The following is an 18,603-nucleotide window of genomic DNA, read 5'->3' on the forward strand; positions in this document are numbered from 1 at the left end:
CCAAGGAAGAATCTCCCACTGACAAATACAAATTGAGCAGGGTTCAAGAACGATAAAAATAAGCTGGTTAACGGGAGCCAAGAGAAAGGAAACTCCAGGAATGACGCGCGTGTGTGTCCTCCCCTTAGGGTTTCAGTTCTCTGTCTGGAGAAAATATATTTAGGAAGAGGAGGGCCTTCATCTATATGCATTTGCTGCCTGGTGCCCTAATTGTATACCCTGCTTTCTCCCTTTTAAATAAGACTCATCTAAAAAGTTCTAGTGCCTTTTCTGCAGTGGCCCAATACAAATTTAGTCTGATGATAATGGAGCATGGTCAGCAGTCAGTATGTTGACTGTCAGCTGGGAAAGAAAAATAGGGCAAGAAGTGGGGACTTGAGTACCTAACAGCTTACAGTATCCTTACATGGCTGCCTAGGTTTTTAGGCATCTGTTAGAAGGTGAGGATACACTGCACAAGAAGATCCCCACTGACTTGGTCCAAAAGGCCCATCTAGTCCAGCATCCTGTTCTTACAGTGATCACCAGATGGCTGTGGGAAGCCTGCAAGCGGGGCCTGAGTGCAACAACACTCTCTCCTCTTGCAATTTCCAGAAACTGGTTTTCTGATTGCTGCTGACAGAGGAGGTGGAATATCACGGCTTGCCTTGTCTCTTATCACTACAATAATCAAATGCCACCCTCATTTTTGTTTAGTGTGTATGAGAACTAAAGCTTTTAGCATCATGGCGCTAGTACTTTGGATAACTGTTCCCATGGAAATTAAACAGGCAATTACAATGTTTTGTTGCCAAGTGTTTTGTAGAGAATTACTTTGATTCAGGGTTGGTCATTGGCTTTGTGTTTTATGATTTTTTAAAATGATTTTAATCAGCCGCCTAGAGTGGTTGGGGCAGCCCAGTCAGATGGATGCAGTACAAATAATAAATTAACAAATTATTATTATTTTACACCACTATATATATATATATTGTTGGTGGTTTATAAATACTTTTATCAAACACATCTATAAAGGAACATGTTGAAAAGCACAGGTTGCAATACTGAAACGACGGGGACTCCACTATCTCACTCTCCATTAGGAGGTCCTCTTATCCCATAACTACGAAGCTTACTCAAGTATTTTTTGTGAAGGGTTTTTTCAAAGTCAGAGTTGTTTCCAGTGTTTTTCCTAGATCTATTGAAAGTAATGGATATACCTAACTTACGCCCATTTATTTTATTGGGTCCACTCTTGAATTGGATACAACCCTATGTACACAGTGTTGAGTAGATCACCTCTATATGTTGGTTGACACTCAAAAGTAAAATATTTACTAGGAGTTCTAAAACATCTATTGTTCTTTTGCAGGACTCAGTTGTCCTAGGGTGAGGGTTGCTGTACTTGACTAGATTGTTTTCAGTTGATGTCATGATAAACCTGAAATCCTACGTTTGCCTGCAAAAGCAAGCCTCATTGCATTCTGTGAGACTTGCTTCTAAGTAACTGCACAGCACTGTGCAGCCCTTAGTTAATGAAAATTTCCCAGTGGCTTTGAAAACGTTTTTAAAGAGCAGTACTGAATATATGAACCAAAAGCTGGGCTTGTGTGGGGCAATTATGATGAAAGCTTATTTTGAGAGTGAACAAAAGGAATTGCAGCTGGCCCATTAAACACACAGAGTTTGTGGCAGGGAGCATATTTCCAAGAGTGTCAAAATAGTGGGTGTGTCAAAAATGGTTTAAGCAAGCTGACCCTACCAGTATCGCTTGCAATCTTGCATTGATCAAATACCTCTGGGTGTGATGAGGTTGTGACTTCAGAAGCCCTGAGCTATTCATGACCAGAATAGATTTGCCCTGCTTGATGTGGGAGAAGATGGGGGAGGGGCAGGAACAGCTGAAAGAGCAATAAATAAAATGCAGTGGAAAGTGATCCAACACCACACTGCGTATCTGAAGTGCTTGCCTGTAGCCTTGTATGTTTGTAAAACAAAATTCCCATAAATACTAATTGTACCCACAACTTTGTACAATAAAGTAGTGCTGCTCGTGTGTTCACATCTATCAATCAAATCAAAGTGCCTGTAGCCTGCACTTGCAGAACCCCATGTCCTTTGTACACTGGGTGTGGTAAGAAAGACCCCCTTCCTTCCCTACGGTATGATTTTGTACACTAGTCAAGTAGTGTGTTGCACATGGAGTTCTTAAAAGCCAAAATTGCAGCCATATATTAAGCCCTGTGAAGGATGCGTCTCGCTCACATGCCCAAGCTACATTCCATGGAACAAGGCCAGGGCTAGTGCTGTCTTGCATAGTATCATATGACATTTAAGCACTGTGCTTTATTCATGCCATACTACATGGATGGACGTTTACTAGAACTTCTTTTATGTGAAACAGAATGCTGAAAACGTGTCTGTGCGAAACGTAAGGCTATATAACCTTTAAAAGGTTATTTAAAATGTAATTTAAACGGAAGTCATTGTGTGTGGCCTCTGTGAAACAAGGTTTTTAGACAAGCAAGAGCTTCAAATAACCCAGGGGGTGGGGAACGTGTGTTCCTGTGGATGGTGTAGGACTCCACCTCCCATTGACTCCAGCCAGCAAGGTCAGGGATAATGGGAGTTAAGAGTACAGTAGTGTCCAGAAGGCCACAAGTTCCTCATCCCTGCAATAACCAGTGAGCATTATTTAGGTAACTGGGTTGTGTAAACAACCCATTTTGTATCGAACGCAAATGGACTCCTTTGTGGAAATGAATGAATGTGCTCTGAAAACATCCTATGATGACCATCCACAATATATTTTGGGACAACAGCTCCCATTATCCTTAGCCATTGGGCATGCTGGCTGGGGCTGGCTGATGGGAGTTAGAGTCCAACAGCCGGAGGGCTGCTCAGGGGGGAACAGTTGCTACTGCTCAGTCTGGGAGACCTCATTCTCTTCTGTATGTCACATCTCTCACAGCTGTTATGTCACTAACAAGCCTCTGTTCAGAAATGCCCCTGTGAGCCAGCTGGCATCTTGAGATACTTCAGGCAATCAATAGATAATTATTTCCCCCTTTTTTACCAGAATGATCTCCTCTCTCTTTCATATACTTGTTTCCCTAACCATAACCACTGCAGATGTGGCTCTTTCTCATTCCATGTAGAAAGTGTTATCAGTGCTAGGAGAACCTTCAGCCTGAAAGGAAAGTTGGCTCTTGTGTACCATCAGCTCTTTATTTTGTGTCTGATCTCATTACAACTTTTCAAGGCAATAAAGTCTTTTATAATAATCAAAGTTAAGTTTCTGTTGCAACACTTCCTAGACTGTTCTAAATTAGACTCTTCTAGTTTCAGAGACTCTCCTATGATTCAAAGCTGCAAGTCCCTGGTCTATTGTAAGAATGAGACCTCAGGACAATCCCATGTGCAAGACCAGAACTAATTCATTTGCATACCCATTCAGCTTAAAAACCCGAAGTGAACAATACTGTAGCTTGGCATCAGTGACAGTTTAACTACAGCTCTGATATTAAAGCAAGGTAAAATCTCAACATTTGCATCAGGCTCTTGGTGGGTGGGGGTGGAAGAAAGCAGGCTTCAATAAATTAACAGGCAGATTTCATGGAGGCTCATGTGATTGGATATTCTGCTGCTGTATCAGTCTACCCCTTAATTGCACAGGGGATTAACAATTAAGAGCTTAGCATTCAAATCTATCTCTTTGGACTCCTGTCCACTAATGCACATAAAGACCAGTAAGAATGGGCAGCAAGTTTGTACTGCCAAATGAAGAAGAGCCCTTTCAAACATTCTAATCTCATTCCAGTGTTGGCCAATTTCAAACACTCTCACATTTTTTTTGCATCATGCCAGATGAACATCAGCTTTGCATTTTGTTCCTTGAGTGAGCCCAAGTCAATCTGCTTAGAGTTTACTGTTGAAGTGATCAAGTTTTGTCTTGGCTGAAAATCCCCCATCAAAAGCGGCATTAAGAACTTCATCCAGGCAGCTTGTCATCACAAAATTCAGATCCTGCCGTACGTTGGCGGCAATCTCCTCAAGATCCTTTTCATTTCTTTGAGGAATGATAATTCGCTTTAGTCCAGCTCGGTGTGCTGCTAGAACTTTGTCCTTAATTCCTCCAACCTGTTTAAATACACAGAATGAAATGGGGAGAGCAGAGAGAGTTTAAGGAGGATGCTACTGGCAGAAATAAGGCATTGTGTTATTACTATGCTATGTGCAAATAATTTTCTCAACTTGTTTTGTTAATGTTTTCACAGACCAATGCATCATACTCCAGTGTTTTCTTGCCAACTCCTCTCTTGTCTCCATGTCCATTTGTTCCCTTCATCCCTTAAAGAATCCAAATTATGTGAATGCTTGTCAAACATATAAAATGTAATAAGCATATACATAATTTGGGTTTGCCACGTGCAGATTTGAAGGGGGGGCACAAAAATACATGTAATCCTGGACTATGTGTTATTTAATCAAATTTATATTCCACCTTTTCCCATCATTAAAGACAACATACATGAGTTTCCTAGATGGTCTCTCACCTAGGAACTGAACAGAGCTGAAGCTATTTTGCTGCAGAAGGCTTGCTTTGTGATGTGTGTGAGCCTTCAGGTCATTCCCTGGGATCATTAACCAACAGGACTGCCTTTAACCTGAATCACTTGTTTGCCGATCTACACAGAGCAAAGCAAGTGTAACTGTTATGCAGATTCTGGTTTTTGTTTCTTGTGTGTATTGGGGATGAGAGCAGTTAGCCATATTGGTTCAGCCACCCCATTTTGGCCCCAGCCTGCGAAATGAGAACACTTAAGACTACAAATACTGCATTTGCAGAAGACCTGAAACCAACCTCAAGGGAGGGAAAGGAGCAGAAAAGCCCCATCATCAGTTTTAGCCCAATGACCAATCCTGAAAAGGTCTCGATTGGAATAAGGGTTGAAACTGGCAAAGGACTAATTCCGGAGATTAGTCAGTTTCTGGTCCAGTACAAACTTGCTCTTTGCAGGCTGAATAGTGCCTTGAGATGTCACATGGAAGAGGGAGTGTTTTCTTGCTTGCTGTTGGTGACGTCAACCAACACTATGCACATTCCAGAAAGCACTTCAGATCACAATGGCCTGGGCTAGCTGAGGCATGTGTCAGTTTTGTATTTTTATTTTTGTAGCAAACCTATGAAAGATGATTTTGGGCAAGTATAATGAAATCCCCGCACAAGTAGTGCCTTTTAAAAAGGAAGATGATGATTAAAATTTCTATACCACCCTTCCATCTGAGGATCACAGAGTGGTTTACAGTTACACAGATTGTTTAATTTTGCCTGGCACCTAAAATATATGTAACAAAGGTGCCAGGTGAGTCTCCCTGGGGAGAGCATTCCACAAGTGGGGAGCCACCACAGAAAAGGCCCTCTCTCATATTCCTACCCCCGGCACCTCGTGGAGGAAGCACATGAAGAGGGGAAGTTCATGTGAGGAAAGGCAGTCCTTGAGGTATTGTGGACCTGAGCCATTTAAGGTTTAATAGGTCAAAACCAGCACTTTGAATTGGACGCGAAAACTAACCGTCAGCCACTGCAGTCAGGCCAGGATTGGCATCATATGCTCAAACCATATTGCCCCAGTGAGCAACACTTCCAGCTCTTGGAAGTGGTGTTTAACCAAACTTCTAGGGCAGGCACATACAACTCCCAAGGGACTGCGATCTACTCCCAGTATAAAAAAACTGGCAGTGATCTACCCATTGACATTAGAGGGAGGAGGAGCCAGAGTTGTTGAACTTTTGGGGGGGAAATGCCATACATTGCTCACCAAAAAAAAAACCGTAAGAAAACAAATGCACGCACCAATTAAGACAATGATCATATCCACGATCGACAGCAACAAACGCCAAACAAGCGAACACTTTACGCGACGGAGGAACAGAGGGGGGAGGGGGTTGGAAACATTATTTTAATCCTGAGATCGATAAGGGTCCCGCAATCAACCATGATCTACCAGGAGCACCCAGGGATCTACCTGTAGATCATGGTCGACTGGTTGAACATGTCTGATCTAGGGGTATTCTTAGCTGTCATCAAGACAGAAGTGGGAAGGAAGTAAAACTGGCTGAATCTGGTAAAACAGCTCCCCAGAGAACAAAGTGATGATGTGGCCACAGTTTTCAATTAGGCAATATCTGACAATATAAGCCCCACCCGCTGGAATAAATTACTATTATCTTCTCTGTTTTGTCTTGCAAATGTCGCCTGTGGCAGATCACTAATGTAGAGCAGATTTGAAAAATAAAGTATCTGCTAACTGTTTGTTTTGTTGAACTGTGCTATCTTTACCAGACAACCTTCAGTAGCGTGACTAGATTAAAGAATTAGAACTAGTATTGGAATGTGCGGTGTGTTGGGTTTTTTTGTTTTGCAGGGGGTGGGGCAGGGGATGAGATAGAGAGATAGAAAGCCTCAACAATATCGTTATCTGCAAAGAATACTTACTGGAAGAACAAGGCCTCTTAGTGTAATTTCTCCAGTCATGGCTACATCTGAACGCACGAGCCGCCCACTGAACAAGGAGGCAAGGCAGGTTACTATGGTAACACCAGCAGATGGTCCATCTTTTGTGACAGCTCCAGCTGGGAAGTGCAGATGGATGTCTGTGTTGTCAAGGAGATCAAAACTTCCAGAAGCTTTAAGAAAGAGAATTGGGGAGGGGGGATGTTCAGTGTGGAAAATTCAAACCTGCAGTGCTTCTGGTCTTTTGTTCTTTGGGGGAAAGCAAACAAACAAATAAACAAACCACATCACTGGAGGACTTGCATTCCAGACGCTTGTTCCACTTGGCAGCAGAGCATTTGAAAGGAGATCTGTGCCGGGTGGTGGAGGAGGGGGGGGAGGAGGAGGGGGAGACAGAAGGATTAAGGAAGAAAACACCTGTGTCAATATACTCTGCTACACTTTGAATCTGGAAACACTTTCCCAGATAAACCGGTTTAACAGCAGTACGAACACTTTCCGTGGTACTAAAATGAATTGATTGGATTAAAAATGGTGCCCCCCCATAACTGGACAGCAGATTATTTTTTTTAAAAAAGTTACTTTTAATTTTTTTAAAGTGTTTATAAGAACTGTAGCTGAATAAGGGCCATCTCAGCAGAGGCATTCCCTTCTGCACATGTGAGAGGAGAAATGCTTCTTTGGTGATGATACGGGGTGCAGGCAATAAAAGCACTGGTTTCTTTCAGAATTGCTGGTTTTGATCAGGCAAAAATGTATGCTGTTCGAAGTAGTCAGTCAATAGTAAATTCACTTGGATAAATCTTCAAGTGAATGATAAAATTAGTTAGGACTTTTATCTACTGGGGCTTGCACAAGGTGGGACACCCAATTTTTGCCAGTCGTACCTACCTGCTTAGGCACCCCTCCCCTCAAATTCCTTGTTGCTGAGGTTGGGGGACACTGAAATAGTATGAGCTATGGCACAGAGGGGGACACGGGTGGCGCTGTGGATTAAACCACAGAGCCTAGGACTTGCCGATCAGAAGGTCGGCAGCTCGAATCCCTGCAACGGGGTGAGCTCCCGTTGCTCGGTCACTGCTCCTGCCAACCTAGCAGTTCGAAAGCACGTCAAAGTGCAAGTAGATAAATAGGTACCGCTCCGGCAGGAAGGTAAACGGCGATTCCGTGCGCTGCTCTGTTTCGCCAGAAGCGGCGTAGTCATGCTGGCCACATGACCCGGAAGCTGTACACCGGCTCCCTCGGCCAGTAAAGCGAGATGAGTGCTGCAACCCCAGAGTCGGCCACGACTGGACCTAATGGTCAGGGGTCCCTTTACCTTTACCTTTTATGGCACAGAGGGCTGCACAAGGCAGGGCCCCAGTGGTGAAAATCAGCTGCCCAGGTGGAGATGCTTTCTGCTAAGCCTGAGGCAAAGTCACCATTGGAGAAACACACTGAGCATCGCTAGGAAGTGTCCTGAGTTTTCAAAGCATACTTTGAAAACACACACCACCTTTGGCATCTGTAAAGTGGATCTGGACTGTAACTCGTGAGTAGAGCACGTGGTTTCACATGCATTCAATCCCTGGCATCTCCAAGCAGGACTGGGACTGCCCCTTGCCTGAATCCCTAGAGAGATGCTGCCAGTCCAAGTAGGCAGGACTGAGCAAGGTGGACCAAAAGGTCTGACTCACTATAAGGCAGCTTTCAATGGTTTCATGTGCCTAGTATTATCTCCGTATTACAGATGAGGGGCTGAGGCTTAAAGCACATCTTTAAAAAGCAGCTAGAGGGAAAACAGCATTCTTAGCCTTTTGTAAAAGCAACCTTAAGAAACCAAGGTGCAGATCATTCACACGAAGGCAAGTCCCTCAAAACCAATACTCTGCTGTTTTCAATAGCTGCGCTGTTCTTAAAAATGGAATTTCCAGCTGAGGCCATTTACAAATTCTTTGTTTATTTGGAAACATTTCTATCTGCTTTTCAGTTTATGTATGTCCTGAGAACGGGAGTTAAAAAAATACAATCAAAGCAATTACTGCAGCAAGAAGAAAGAATTCCCAGACTAATTTAACCAGACAGCAGTGTCAAAATATACAGTACTAATTCAATTCCAAGCACTCTTAAAGATCAAACCCTTGCCCAAAAAGAGAAATTTAAAAAGAAAAGCTACTGTTTTACATTGGGTTGCTATAAGGCTCTTTGGGTTAACCAAAGTGGTGGCATAAAGACATTTAATATAATAAAATGGAGACATGTCAGCGCCTTTCTTAGCCAGCCTACTGTGTTTTGAGCCTGCTAATCATAAGCCTGATTTTAACTGGTAAAAGACTGGTAAAATTGGGACAGACTGCCCTGTTTGTTCTCTGCCAGTTCTTATGGGTAAAAAGTAGGCTAGTAAAAAACTGAGCAGGCTAGTATTGTTTGGCGGCTAATTTACATGGGCTGTGCTGAGGCCCAAACCTGGGACCTTTTCCATGCAAAGCACTTGCAACAGTCTCCTTTTGCAACTTGCCCCAAGCTAAAAATGCCTTCCACCCAAAATGTATGGTGTCTTCCAGAGGCTTGATGGCCTCCACTTCTATAGTCCGAGGCAGGCAGCAAAAGCCAGACATGTTCAAAACCTATTCTATGCATGCATGAAGCATGCGCCAGATCTTTCCATTCATGCCTTCTCACATACCATTTGTCAGTAGGTATTTCTTTGCGTTGCTGCGCAGCCAGCTGATGGCAAGATGTGCCGACTCCTTCATGACATCGCCCAGCTGCCCAGTCAGAGTCAGCTGGCCTTCCCCATCCATGCGACTGGCTTCTACAAACATGATCTCCCCTCCTAAAGGAGTCCAAGCCAAACCTATTGCTACGCCGGGTTGATTCAGCCGCTCGGACACCTGAAAGAAGCATAGTATTTCTGTGGAAAGGGACAGCTTGGTGCCGAAAATAAGGCTCCCGCTTGAAATAGGTCTTCTGATTTCAGTACTGCAGAAAGGCCAAGATGGGTTTCTCCGAATGACCCTAATAAGTGGTTTCATGTAAATGTTAAATAGCATAAGCATGGGTGTAGCTGCCCTCCCCAATTAATAAGAATACATAGCAAACTGAGATTCTGCTCCCCCTAACAAAAGGTCAGCCCCCCTGACAAAAATCCTGGCTGCGCCCATGAGCATAAGGGATAAAACTGAGCCATGAGTAACTCTGCATTGATGGGGCCAAAGAGCTGAACAGCATCTTGAACTGAGCCCAGAAACAAAGAAGGAGCCAGCAGAGACGGTATGCCCATGCTATTAGAGCATCCTTGATTATCAGAAATGGTCCTAGTTCACAGGCATTCTGGACAAGCTTCTAGGAACATTCCTAAGAGGATTACAGGAGGGAATCTCAGAAATGACTTCTGCTTATTACTGGGCGCAAAATAAAATAATAATAATAATAATAATAATAATAATAATAATAATAATAATAATAATATTTTATTTATACCCCACCCTCCCCAGCCAGAACCCAGCTCAGGGTGGCTAACACCAATAAAATTACAATAAAATGTAATAGGAAGGGGGGGCAGTTAATTAAAATACGGGTTAAAATACAATTTAAAATGCAGCCTCATTTTAGCAGTAGCCCATAAATCAAAACCATAAGGGGAGGGAAACATAAAGGTTAGACTGAGTCCAAACCAAAGGCCAGGCGGCACAGCTCCTTCTTGCAGGCCCTGCAGAAAGACGTCAACATTTTGCAGCATGGATCATTTCCAGAATCCTAGCTTTAACAAACAAAGCAAGCAAAACTTCAAGTGAAATGTTACCCTTTCACTACACACATTAATATTTTCCGGCTACACATATTTTTTCTTCCCTGCATCAGGCCAAGGAAGTTAAGGACTGAAACACCACTGATAACAGCTTTCTGAAAGGGTGGAGCTGCAAACATATACTCTGAGGAAAGTTTCCTAAGGCTAGGGTGCATGTGGGTAGGGGCTTAAAATGGGTGCTTCATAAAGCAGAGAATAGAGTACTGTTTTTTTGTAACAGCAAAAATGAGTTAAAGTTTTTTGAAGTTGGCAAATGGAACTTTTCATTTATGCAGCAACCCAGAGATCTACCCTGTTTTTCAGTTTCTCCAAGTAAGGAAAGGTCAGCTCTTATACCTTCAACTTTAACTGCTATAAAGGAAGATGCTTTTTAAAAAGTGCTCTATCAAACCTTCACATGGGCCATGATCTAGCCAAAGCTAGGTGCCTTTCTGTCTCCCTGATTTAATTGGAGAGTTCTACAGAACTCAATGGGATTCAGAAGTGTTCCAACTCTGGTAGGTAGTGTCTGCACCCACAGAACTTCAACTGCCTCAGGCAGTTGTTACACAGCTGCCAGACTGCTGACTGAGGCTGGTTGAATAGAACACATCTCACTTACAGAGCATCACTGCCTAACAGTTTGTCTCCAAGTATAATTTGAAGTGCTGGCTTAAAACCATTTAAGCCCCATACGGTTTAGGATGTAGACATACAAAGGGCAACCTACTCCCAAATATTGAAGCCATATTTAGAGGGCCTTTTCAGTGGTGGCACCTCAACTGTGGACTTTTCTGTGAAATTCTCTCCCCAGAAGGGCACACCTATTGCCAAGTCTTGTGTCCTTGTAGCATCAAGTGAAGACTTTCTTATCCACCCAGATAATTCTATCTTAAAAGTTTAGTGTTAATGCTGCAGACAAACACCCCGCCCTGATTTTTAACCCGTTTTCTGTTTTGCCACACATATGAGAAGTTTAGCTTCCAAATGGTGGGATGAGCTGCCACTGAATGCTCAGAAGAGTCCATTGTTGTAAACTTAAGGCAGCATTTTTCAAGCAAAGTGCTAGGCGAGTCAGCCTTACCCCCCCCTAAGTCTGGGGGTAAAGCCTGTGGCTTCCCAGCTGCTGTCTGGACCCCCATCAGCCCTAACCAGCATGGTTGATGGTTAGGAAAAAATGGAAGTTGGGCAACATCTGGAGGACATCTGTTAGGAAGAATGGGAGTTGGGAAACATCTGGAGGACCACAGGTTTCCAACTCCTGCCCTCACCTACAGCTTCCAGGTTGTCAACAGTCCTAAACACCTGCTGTTTCCAGTGGCCATTAAGCAGCCCAGGATTCATCAACAATATTGTAAAGAAAACATTGCAGTTGGGACCAGGGTGGCAGCAGCCCTATGGAGCAGCAGAGACAGATGTGAGAAGAGGCAGGCCACAGGGTGTTCCTAGGCACACAAAGGGATTTCGCATTTCAGGAAACCATCATGAGTTAATCATCCTCAGCCAGCACTGAGCCATCTCTCTTGAGAGAGGCAAAAGGGTGCTTTAGATATACACACTCAGACTCTGCCAGGATCGGATTTCGAAATTCCAGCGAGTGACATGTATCCGTCTGGGGTGTGCCATATTCTGATTCCACCAAAAGAGGTTTTGACTCTAAAAGCGAACTGTGACTTTGGAACAGCTGACTGAATTGATTCTTTCCAAAGCACCCTCGCTTATGAGATTATAGGCCTAACTTCTCTCTAATATATATATTCATTTGAAAAGGGCCTTCCCCTTCCAGAAGGGCCAGTCAATTCAATTACGGGAGGTTTTCAATTTCTCTCTGCCGGGCCTCCTCGAGCTGAGCGCTGACATGTGACTGGCCTTTGCAGGGTCTTGATTTCCAGCTAGTTATTGATGGCAGAGCGAAGGTTAGAGGTGAGGCTTTCTGAGCCGGGGGTGGGGTGGGGAGGGAGAGAGGCCCCACTGCAGACTGCAGCAAAGAAAAACAAACGGAACCAATCTGGAATGTTTTTCACAGAGACGGAAGTTCAGCGCTCCTCGCTGCAGAGAGAAGGGCAACAGCAGCTTAAGAAGAAAGAAACCCCTTCAAGCATGCCAAAGCCTCACTTCTTTTATGAAGCTGCCATCCGGTAATCTTGGCCCCTGGATGTGGCCAGATCCTGGTGACAAAATCGCAAGGAAAAACACCCCAATGGTTCAAAGTTGCACACAGAGCTACTGGAGGTTTGACATTCCATCCCTAGGTCCTATTTTTTTCACTGGTCTTATAAGACCTACAGTTCAGTGGAAGCTACCTGCTACTGCATGTAATAAGAGGGGTTTTACCCTTGCGCCTGAACAGAGCTCAGAGGCTTCAGATGTAGTCTGGATGTAACCAAGTAGCTTCTGGAAGAGCTTAGATTTCATGCCACTAGCATAAAGTGGAGAACAGCAGGCCTGGGACCCAAATTCAGGCCCCACCCCAGCCTTTCTATCTGGCCCATGGGACTCTCCCCAGAAGTCCCTTCCCAACCTGGCTGTTCTGAAGGTGGGAAAGCAAACAAACCACCACACCAACTAATTTATACAAGCTACAAAATAAAAAAGAGCAAAGATGGAAAATAGTCAATAATTACCTCCAGTTCGTACATTGGTGGCCCAAGAATGTCCTTCAAGGCATCTAAGTCAATTAGAATGGGCATTTCAGGTGGCAGAGCCAGATCGGCAGTGTCGCTGAGAGAATCAGGCTTCGCATCTTCCGCAACATGCTCTCTACACTCTTAAGGTTAGAAAAAAGGTCACTTCACAGATATGATCATAAGAAACATTTGCCGGCAACTTCTAGAGCAGGCATAGGCAAACTCAGCCCTCCAGCTGTTTTGGGACTACAATTCCCATCATCCCTGACCACTGTTCCTGTTAGGTAGGGATGATGGGAGTTGTAGTCCCAAAACAGCTGGAGGGCCGAGTTTGCCTATGCCTGTTCTAGAGAGAATATTGACTGGCTCCACTAAATGGATGGGCAACCACTTGATGGAGCTACTCCTAAGGCTCAATGATTCAGTCACATCATTTAACACAGCTATACACACACACACACACACACACACACACACACACACACACACACACACACAACACCATTGTAGGGAAGATGCTGTAGGGAAGATACATCTTCTCTCAAACACATATGCGTCCAAATGTGTGTGCATGAAGACTGCAGAGTGTGCAGCCTGCCACTTCTCCCACAGCAGCTGGTGAGGTGCAAGTGAACACAAAGATGTTTTACACCAAGTAAAGACCACTGTTCTCATTGAGTCTATTTGACAAGCAGCGGCTCTTCAGGGCACAAAAGGCAGGGGTCTTTCGCAACACTTGCTACCTGATTCTTCTTTAACTGGAGATGCCAGCTATTGATCATGGGACCTTTGGCATGCAAAGTATGTGTTCTGCCACACAGCAATAGTCTCTCCCTGACGTATGTTTTGAACAATGGATAACACATTGTAGGAGATTTTATGTTCTTCGAGAAAAGAAGAGGAGAACCTTTGCTCCTCAAAGTGTTGCTGGACCAACTCCCATCTTCCCTGCTCCTTGCTCCCACTGGCTGGGCTGATGGGAATTGGGAATCCAACAACATTTCTGTGTGTGTCACAAGCCCCCACCCATGTTCCAGGTCGGTATTTTTAACCAAAAGAACAAACACGTTCTTCGTTTTTAAATCCACAAAAGAGAGAATATAAGTCCATGAGGAAGACCCTATGGGAGAAAGAAGCAGCTAAGTGGTTGTGCACATGACTATGCTTGCAAAAGCCCCCAGATTCAGCCCCGACATCTCCAGGTAGAGTTGGGTAGATGAAGAGCTGCTGCCAGTCCGTGTAAACCACTATAGACAATGTGCGTTGTTGTACTCCAATGCTCATCAGCCCCAACCAGCATGGGGGTTCTAGTCTAACAACATCTGCAGGACCCCACATTCGCTTCTCCCTGCCAAGACAATAATGAGATAGATGCACTAAGGATCCGTAGAACAAAGTGTCCTGTGTTCTTAGACCAATAGAGCCAAAGTGGGAAACCTGTGGCCTTCCAAATGCTGTTGGATTCCAACTCCCATTAGTCAACTCCAGCATGGCCAATGGTCATGACCAATGGAGCAGGAGTCTGACCACATCTTGAGAGCCACAGGTCCTCCACCACTGCAGCATAGCACACAGAGTGAGTAGAGTCTACAGCAAGGGGTACTGGCAGCAGGAGGCAAGCTTTGCACAGGGATCCTTAGAATGACAGAATGTATGTTACTACTGTGTCCCGCAGTGTCCCTCATCAGCACAATGGTGGAAGGCACGGGAAGGAAATGTGTGCAACGAAAGACACCAACGCATACATAACACCATAGGAATGCTCTCCAGCATTTTGCTGGAAGACGTAAGCAGCTAGTTTATTTGGAAAACCCATACATGCCTTCTCAACCATTAAGATAGGAGGAATTAGCACTGTTGAAGGTGTTACAGAATACCCATTCCGCATTTGTAAGAAATCAATCTTTTAGTGTGGCAGCACCTACACTCTGGAACTCCTGGTCTATTGACGTCACGCAAGCATTTTCAATGTATTCTTTTTGGTGCCCACTAAAATAATTTTTGTTAGGCAAGCCTACCCAGACATGTAGAATGTTGACATAAGTCTTAAGTCTGTTTTTAGTTTATTGCTGGTTTTATCTTTTGAATGTTTAAAAGAGTTGTTTCTACTGATATTTTCATTTTTTAATTCTCTTGTAAACTGCTTTGAGGGTTTTCTTTTTTTACAATCAAGCAGTGTATAAATTTTATGAAATAAAAATAAATAAATAAGAAACTAAAAGCATACAGGAAACTATTCATATTTTAACTGGGACTTGGTCCAGTTTTATTTCAAGCTGCTCACTCTGCAGACAGCACAGAAGAAGTATCTGGTATCTGAAGAAGTGTGCATGCACACGAAAGCTCATACCAAGAACTAACTTAGTTGGTCTTTAAGGTGCTACTGGAAGGATTTTTTTTATTCTGCAGACAGCAGTTGGCAACATGGGGGACTTGTAAATGATTCTCTCCTGAAATTGTGAAGGGCATCTGTCCTATTGAGAAAACCACGTTTCTTTCTTTCTTTTTTTGCTTTATACTCAGATAACCCAATTAGGAAGGCCTGTTTCATAATATGTCGCAGTGACAAACAACAGTGTCCCATCTTTCGGCAGAAATTTAATCCACTCTCTGACCCCCTCCCCTACTGCCCCAAATCTGATGCAACACAAAATTTGCAACTTTGCATACCAAGTTGTGCAATCACAGCTAGCGTTGTGGTTTCTGCTTCAAATAATAAGCTCTCTTAGCTCATTCTGATTACAAATAGAACACAGGCCGGACTGAAGCATCAATAATCAGATTGGCGTTTGTTACATAAACATACAAACCTCACAAGAGGCTACAGAACCAAGCAGGCTGAAGAATAGTAATAAAAAAAATATTGCCTACAAAACAGGTTGGCTTATTTTAAATTAGAAAGATAACAACTAGATTAAAAAGTATGATGTTAAGATTTCACACAAGTCCAGTGAGGGCAGGAGGAGATTATCCTAAATTGTCCATTGAACTAAATTTGGTCCTGAATGGATCTGTCCATGAGGAAGGCTTGGATAGGACATCTTTCAGAGGGATGGGGAACCTGTGGCCCCTTCCACATGTTGCTGGACTTGAACTCCCATCACCTCTGACCACTGGCCATGCTGGGAGGGGGCTGATGGGAGCTGGAGTCCCAAGACAACTGGAGGGTCTCAGGTTCCCCATCCTAAACTGTGTGGGGCTTTTGGTCTGAAGGGAGCCTAGAGAATCTTCTCAGAAGATTTGGGCTCAGAGAGTCCTGTCTCTGAGGGTCCCAGTTAGCTGTGGGGACCTGCACTTGGATATGGTACTTCCACAGTCTGTGTTGCTAGGAAAGAGGGGCAAAATACTGTGACCCAGCTTCTTGGAGGAAGCCCCACCGAGCTCTGTGGGACTGACTGCCAAACATGCAAGCACAGGCTTGGGGAGCAAACTTAAGACAGGGTGCATGTATAGTTTGGGGGAGTCTACTGGGTTCCCTCCCTCCAGTCCCAGTTAGCACTCCAGGAGTTGCATTCCATGAACATCTGGAAGGCACCAGGTTGCCTGCCCCTGCTGTTGATATTATTCCTTTACACAGAGTGTTTGGGTCACAAGCTTTACTTTGCCATTTTAGTGGGCCAGCACCAGATAATTTTCTGGGCAGATTGTGCCAGTAGACTTCGACTTTTGCAACAGGGCAGAGTGAGGATTCTTTTGCCCTCCAGATACTGTCAGACTCCCATCATCTCTGATTGCTGCCCATGCTGGTAGGGTTGATGGGTCTTTGAGTTCAACAACATCTGGAGGGCCACAGGTTCCCTTCCTCTGCTTTATAAGCTGTGGGGGGGGGGTGTGGAGAGAAAAGAGAAGGTGCCAGAGACTGGGGGCCCCGTCCAAGTGCTACATTTTTGCTGACATTCCTTTAAGTGTGTTAACCACAGTGCAGCTTTATTCAAAGCTCACAGCTGCCTGCAGCCGTATCACCTTGGGATTTGCTCTCATCAGATTTTCGTTAATGTTTCTGCAGCAAGATTGGCTGAAGTTGAACCCTGTGCTCTTTTAGAAGGGGAAGGGGGGAGAAAGCCCCAAGGCAAATAAGAGAGACTGGCTACTTTTTGTTAAAAGCCCAGGTGTTTTAAAGCCACATGCTTGCTATGCAAACAAATGAATTTAATAATAAAAAAATTGAGATCCCGAGATTTTATACCCTTCTCATAAAATTCCACATTTTAGCCAAAACAGACCCGAGACTGACTTTAAAATCCTAAGTATGAGGCAGTGTGGGTTATTAAGAATGGTGCCTAACTCGCAAGAGGATTTTTGCCTGGAATTCATGCTTTTCAGATTTCCTTTCAAATTTGTCGGGTCAAAAAAATGATTGCAGCAAACAATTCAGTTCTAAGTAGTAACTACTTTGTTATATTTCTCTGGCACACTAAACAGGGAATCTCAATGCGTTAACTTTTTGTTTTAGTCATGCAATGCTAAGGTTAGTTTGTGATATGAGGGATCTGGCATTTGGCTGGCTTGTAAATCCTTACTCCTTCATTCATCTGAGGCAGGGGTGGCCCCTCCAGATATTGATGGACTACAGCCCCCTCCCCCATCACCCCTAACCACTGGCCATGGTGGCTGGAGCTGGCGGGAGTTGGAAGACTATAGATTAGCTACCCCACCCCAGGGCCTGCTTCACACCATCTCTATCATTTCCTTTTAGGAGAAGGACAGGCACTGTATGAGAAGTCAGGCACCCTCTGTTTGGGCTTGAATACTGTATGATGATATTTTGAGAGTCTCCTACAGAAACTGCAGCTGGAGACCTGAGCTGAAGGCTTCCTACCACCTACATAGTACAGACTGTTGGGTGGGTGGGCTTGATAAATCTCCTGGCTTTTGGCTGCTAAGGTCAACGAAGACTGAAGAAACTGAAATGTCGCCAAGGACCCAACAAGTCACGATACATGGCAGGTGGCTTGCATTGGGCTAGGTGTTTTGAAGCTGGGCAGGCCTGAGCAACGTTTTCCAAGACGGCTTGATTCATTACAGCTCCTTACAATTGCAGGGCTTGCGTGCTGCAAAGCATTTGCCCTCCTCCTCCTCTCTCTCTCTCTCTCTCTCTTTTTACAAAACAACCCACCTCCTTCTGGGGCTAAAGCAGTGCCATTCTAATGCCAGCGCAGCCAAACATCAAGCCCTTTCCCTGTTTGTCAGGCTCTCTTTTATTTTGCATTGTTTTGCCTGCTGTCAATTTCAGGCCACACAAAGACAACTGTTCACAGATTAGGATTTCTGGGTTCTCTCCAAACAGCCAAAAAGAAAAAAAAGAAAAAAGACAGCCCTTAACAAACAGGAGTTTTACACCATTTGGAAGCACTCAGCTTGCTATGACTTTCCTAGCTGGCAGCGATTGCCAGCTCTAATTTTAACACTGTAAATAACTCCTTCGCTGGATTAGCTGGAATGCTGAAGACAGCCTCCCTTTTGTTCTGCGTTTAATAGTAAACAAGTCACTGTATCATGTGAAGGGAAGAGCTTCCAAACTGCTCTGCTAGAAACACAGGAAGCTGCCTGCCTCATAATGCTTCCGACCATTGATCCACGTTGCTCAGTGCTGTTGTCTGGGAGTGGCTCTCTGGAGCTGCAGTCTGGGAGTCTCTCCAAGCCCTACCTGGAGTTGCTGGGAACTGAACCTGGGGCACCCTCTGCAAACAAAAAAGATACTCTACCACTGA

At 44.3% G+C, this 18,603-nt stretch overlaps 1 protein-coding gene across 2 annotated transcripts in view; it reads right to left on the reverse strand.

Annotated features, from left to right (window-relative positions):
* Window positions 1-3,398: 3,398 nt before the first annotated feature.
* The window catches only part of LONP2 (lon peptidase 2, peroxisomal), a 52,786-nt gene continuing 37,581 nt past the window's right edge, over window positions 3,399-18,603 (reverse strand). For both annotated transcript variants that reach the window (XM_082232908.1, XM_082232907.1), the window contains exons 12-15: window positions 12,890-13,032; window positions 9,162-9,369; window positions 6,479-6,669; window positions 3,399-4,119 (exon numbers count right to left, since the gene is read on the reverse strand). In XM_082232908.1, coding sequence (XP_082089034.1) covers window positions 3,898-4,119; window positions 6,479-6,669; window positions 9,162-9,369; window positions 12,890-13,032 — 764 coding nt within the window. In that variant the 3' untranslated portion in view covers window positions 3,399-3,897. The remainder of the gene's footprint in view (window positions 4,120-6,478; window positions 6,670-9,161; window positions 9,370-12,889; window positions 13,033-18,603) is intronic.

The sequence above is a fragment of the Podarcis vaucheri genome (genome assembly GCF_965113315.1).
Source record: "Podarcis vaucheri genome assembly, chromosome: 7".
Lineage (NCBI taxonomy): Eukaryota > Metazoa > Chordata > Lepidosauria > Squamata > Lacertidae > Podarcis > Podarcis vaucheri.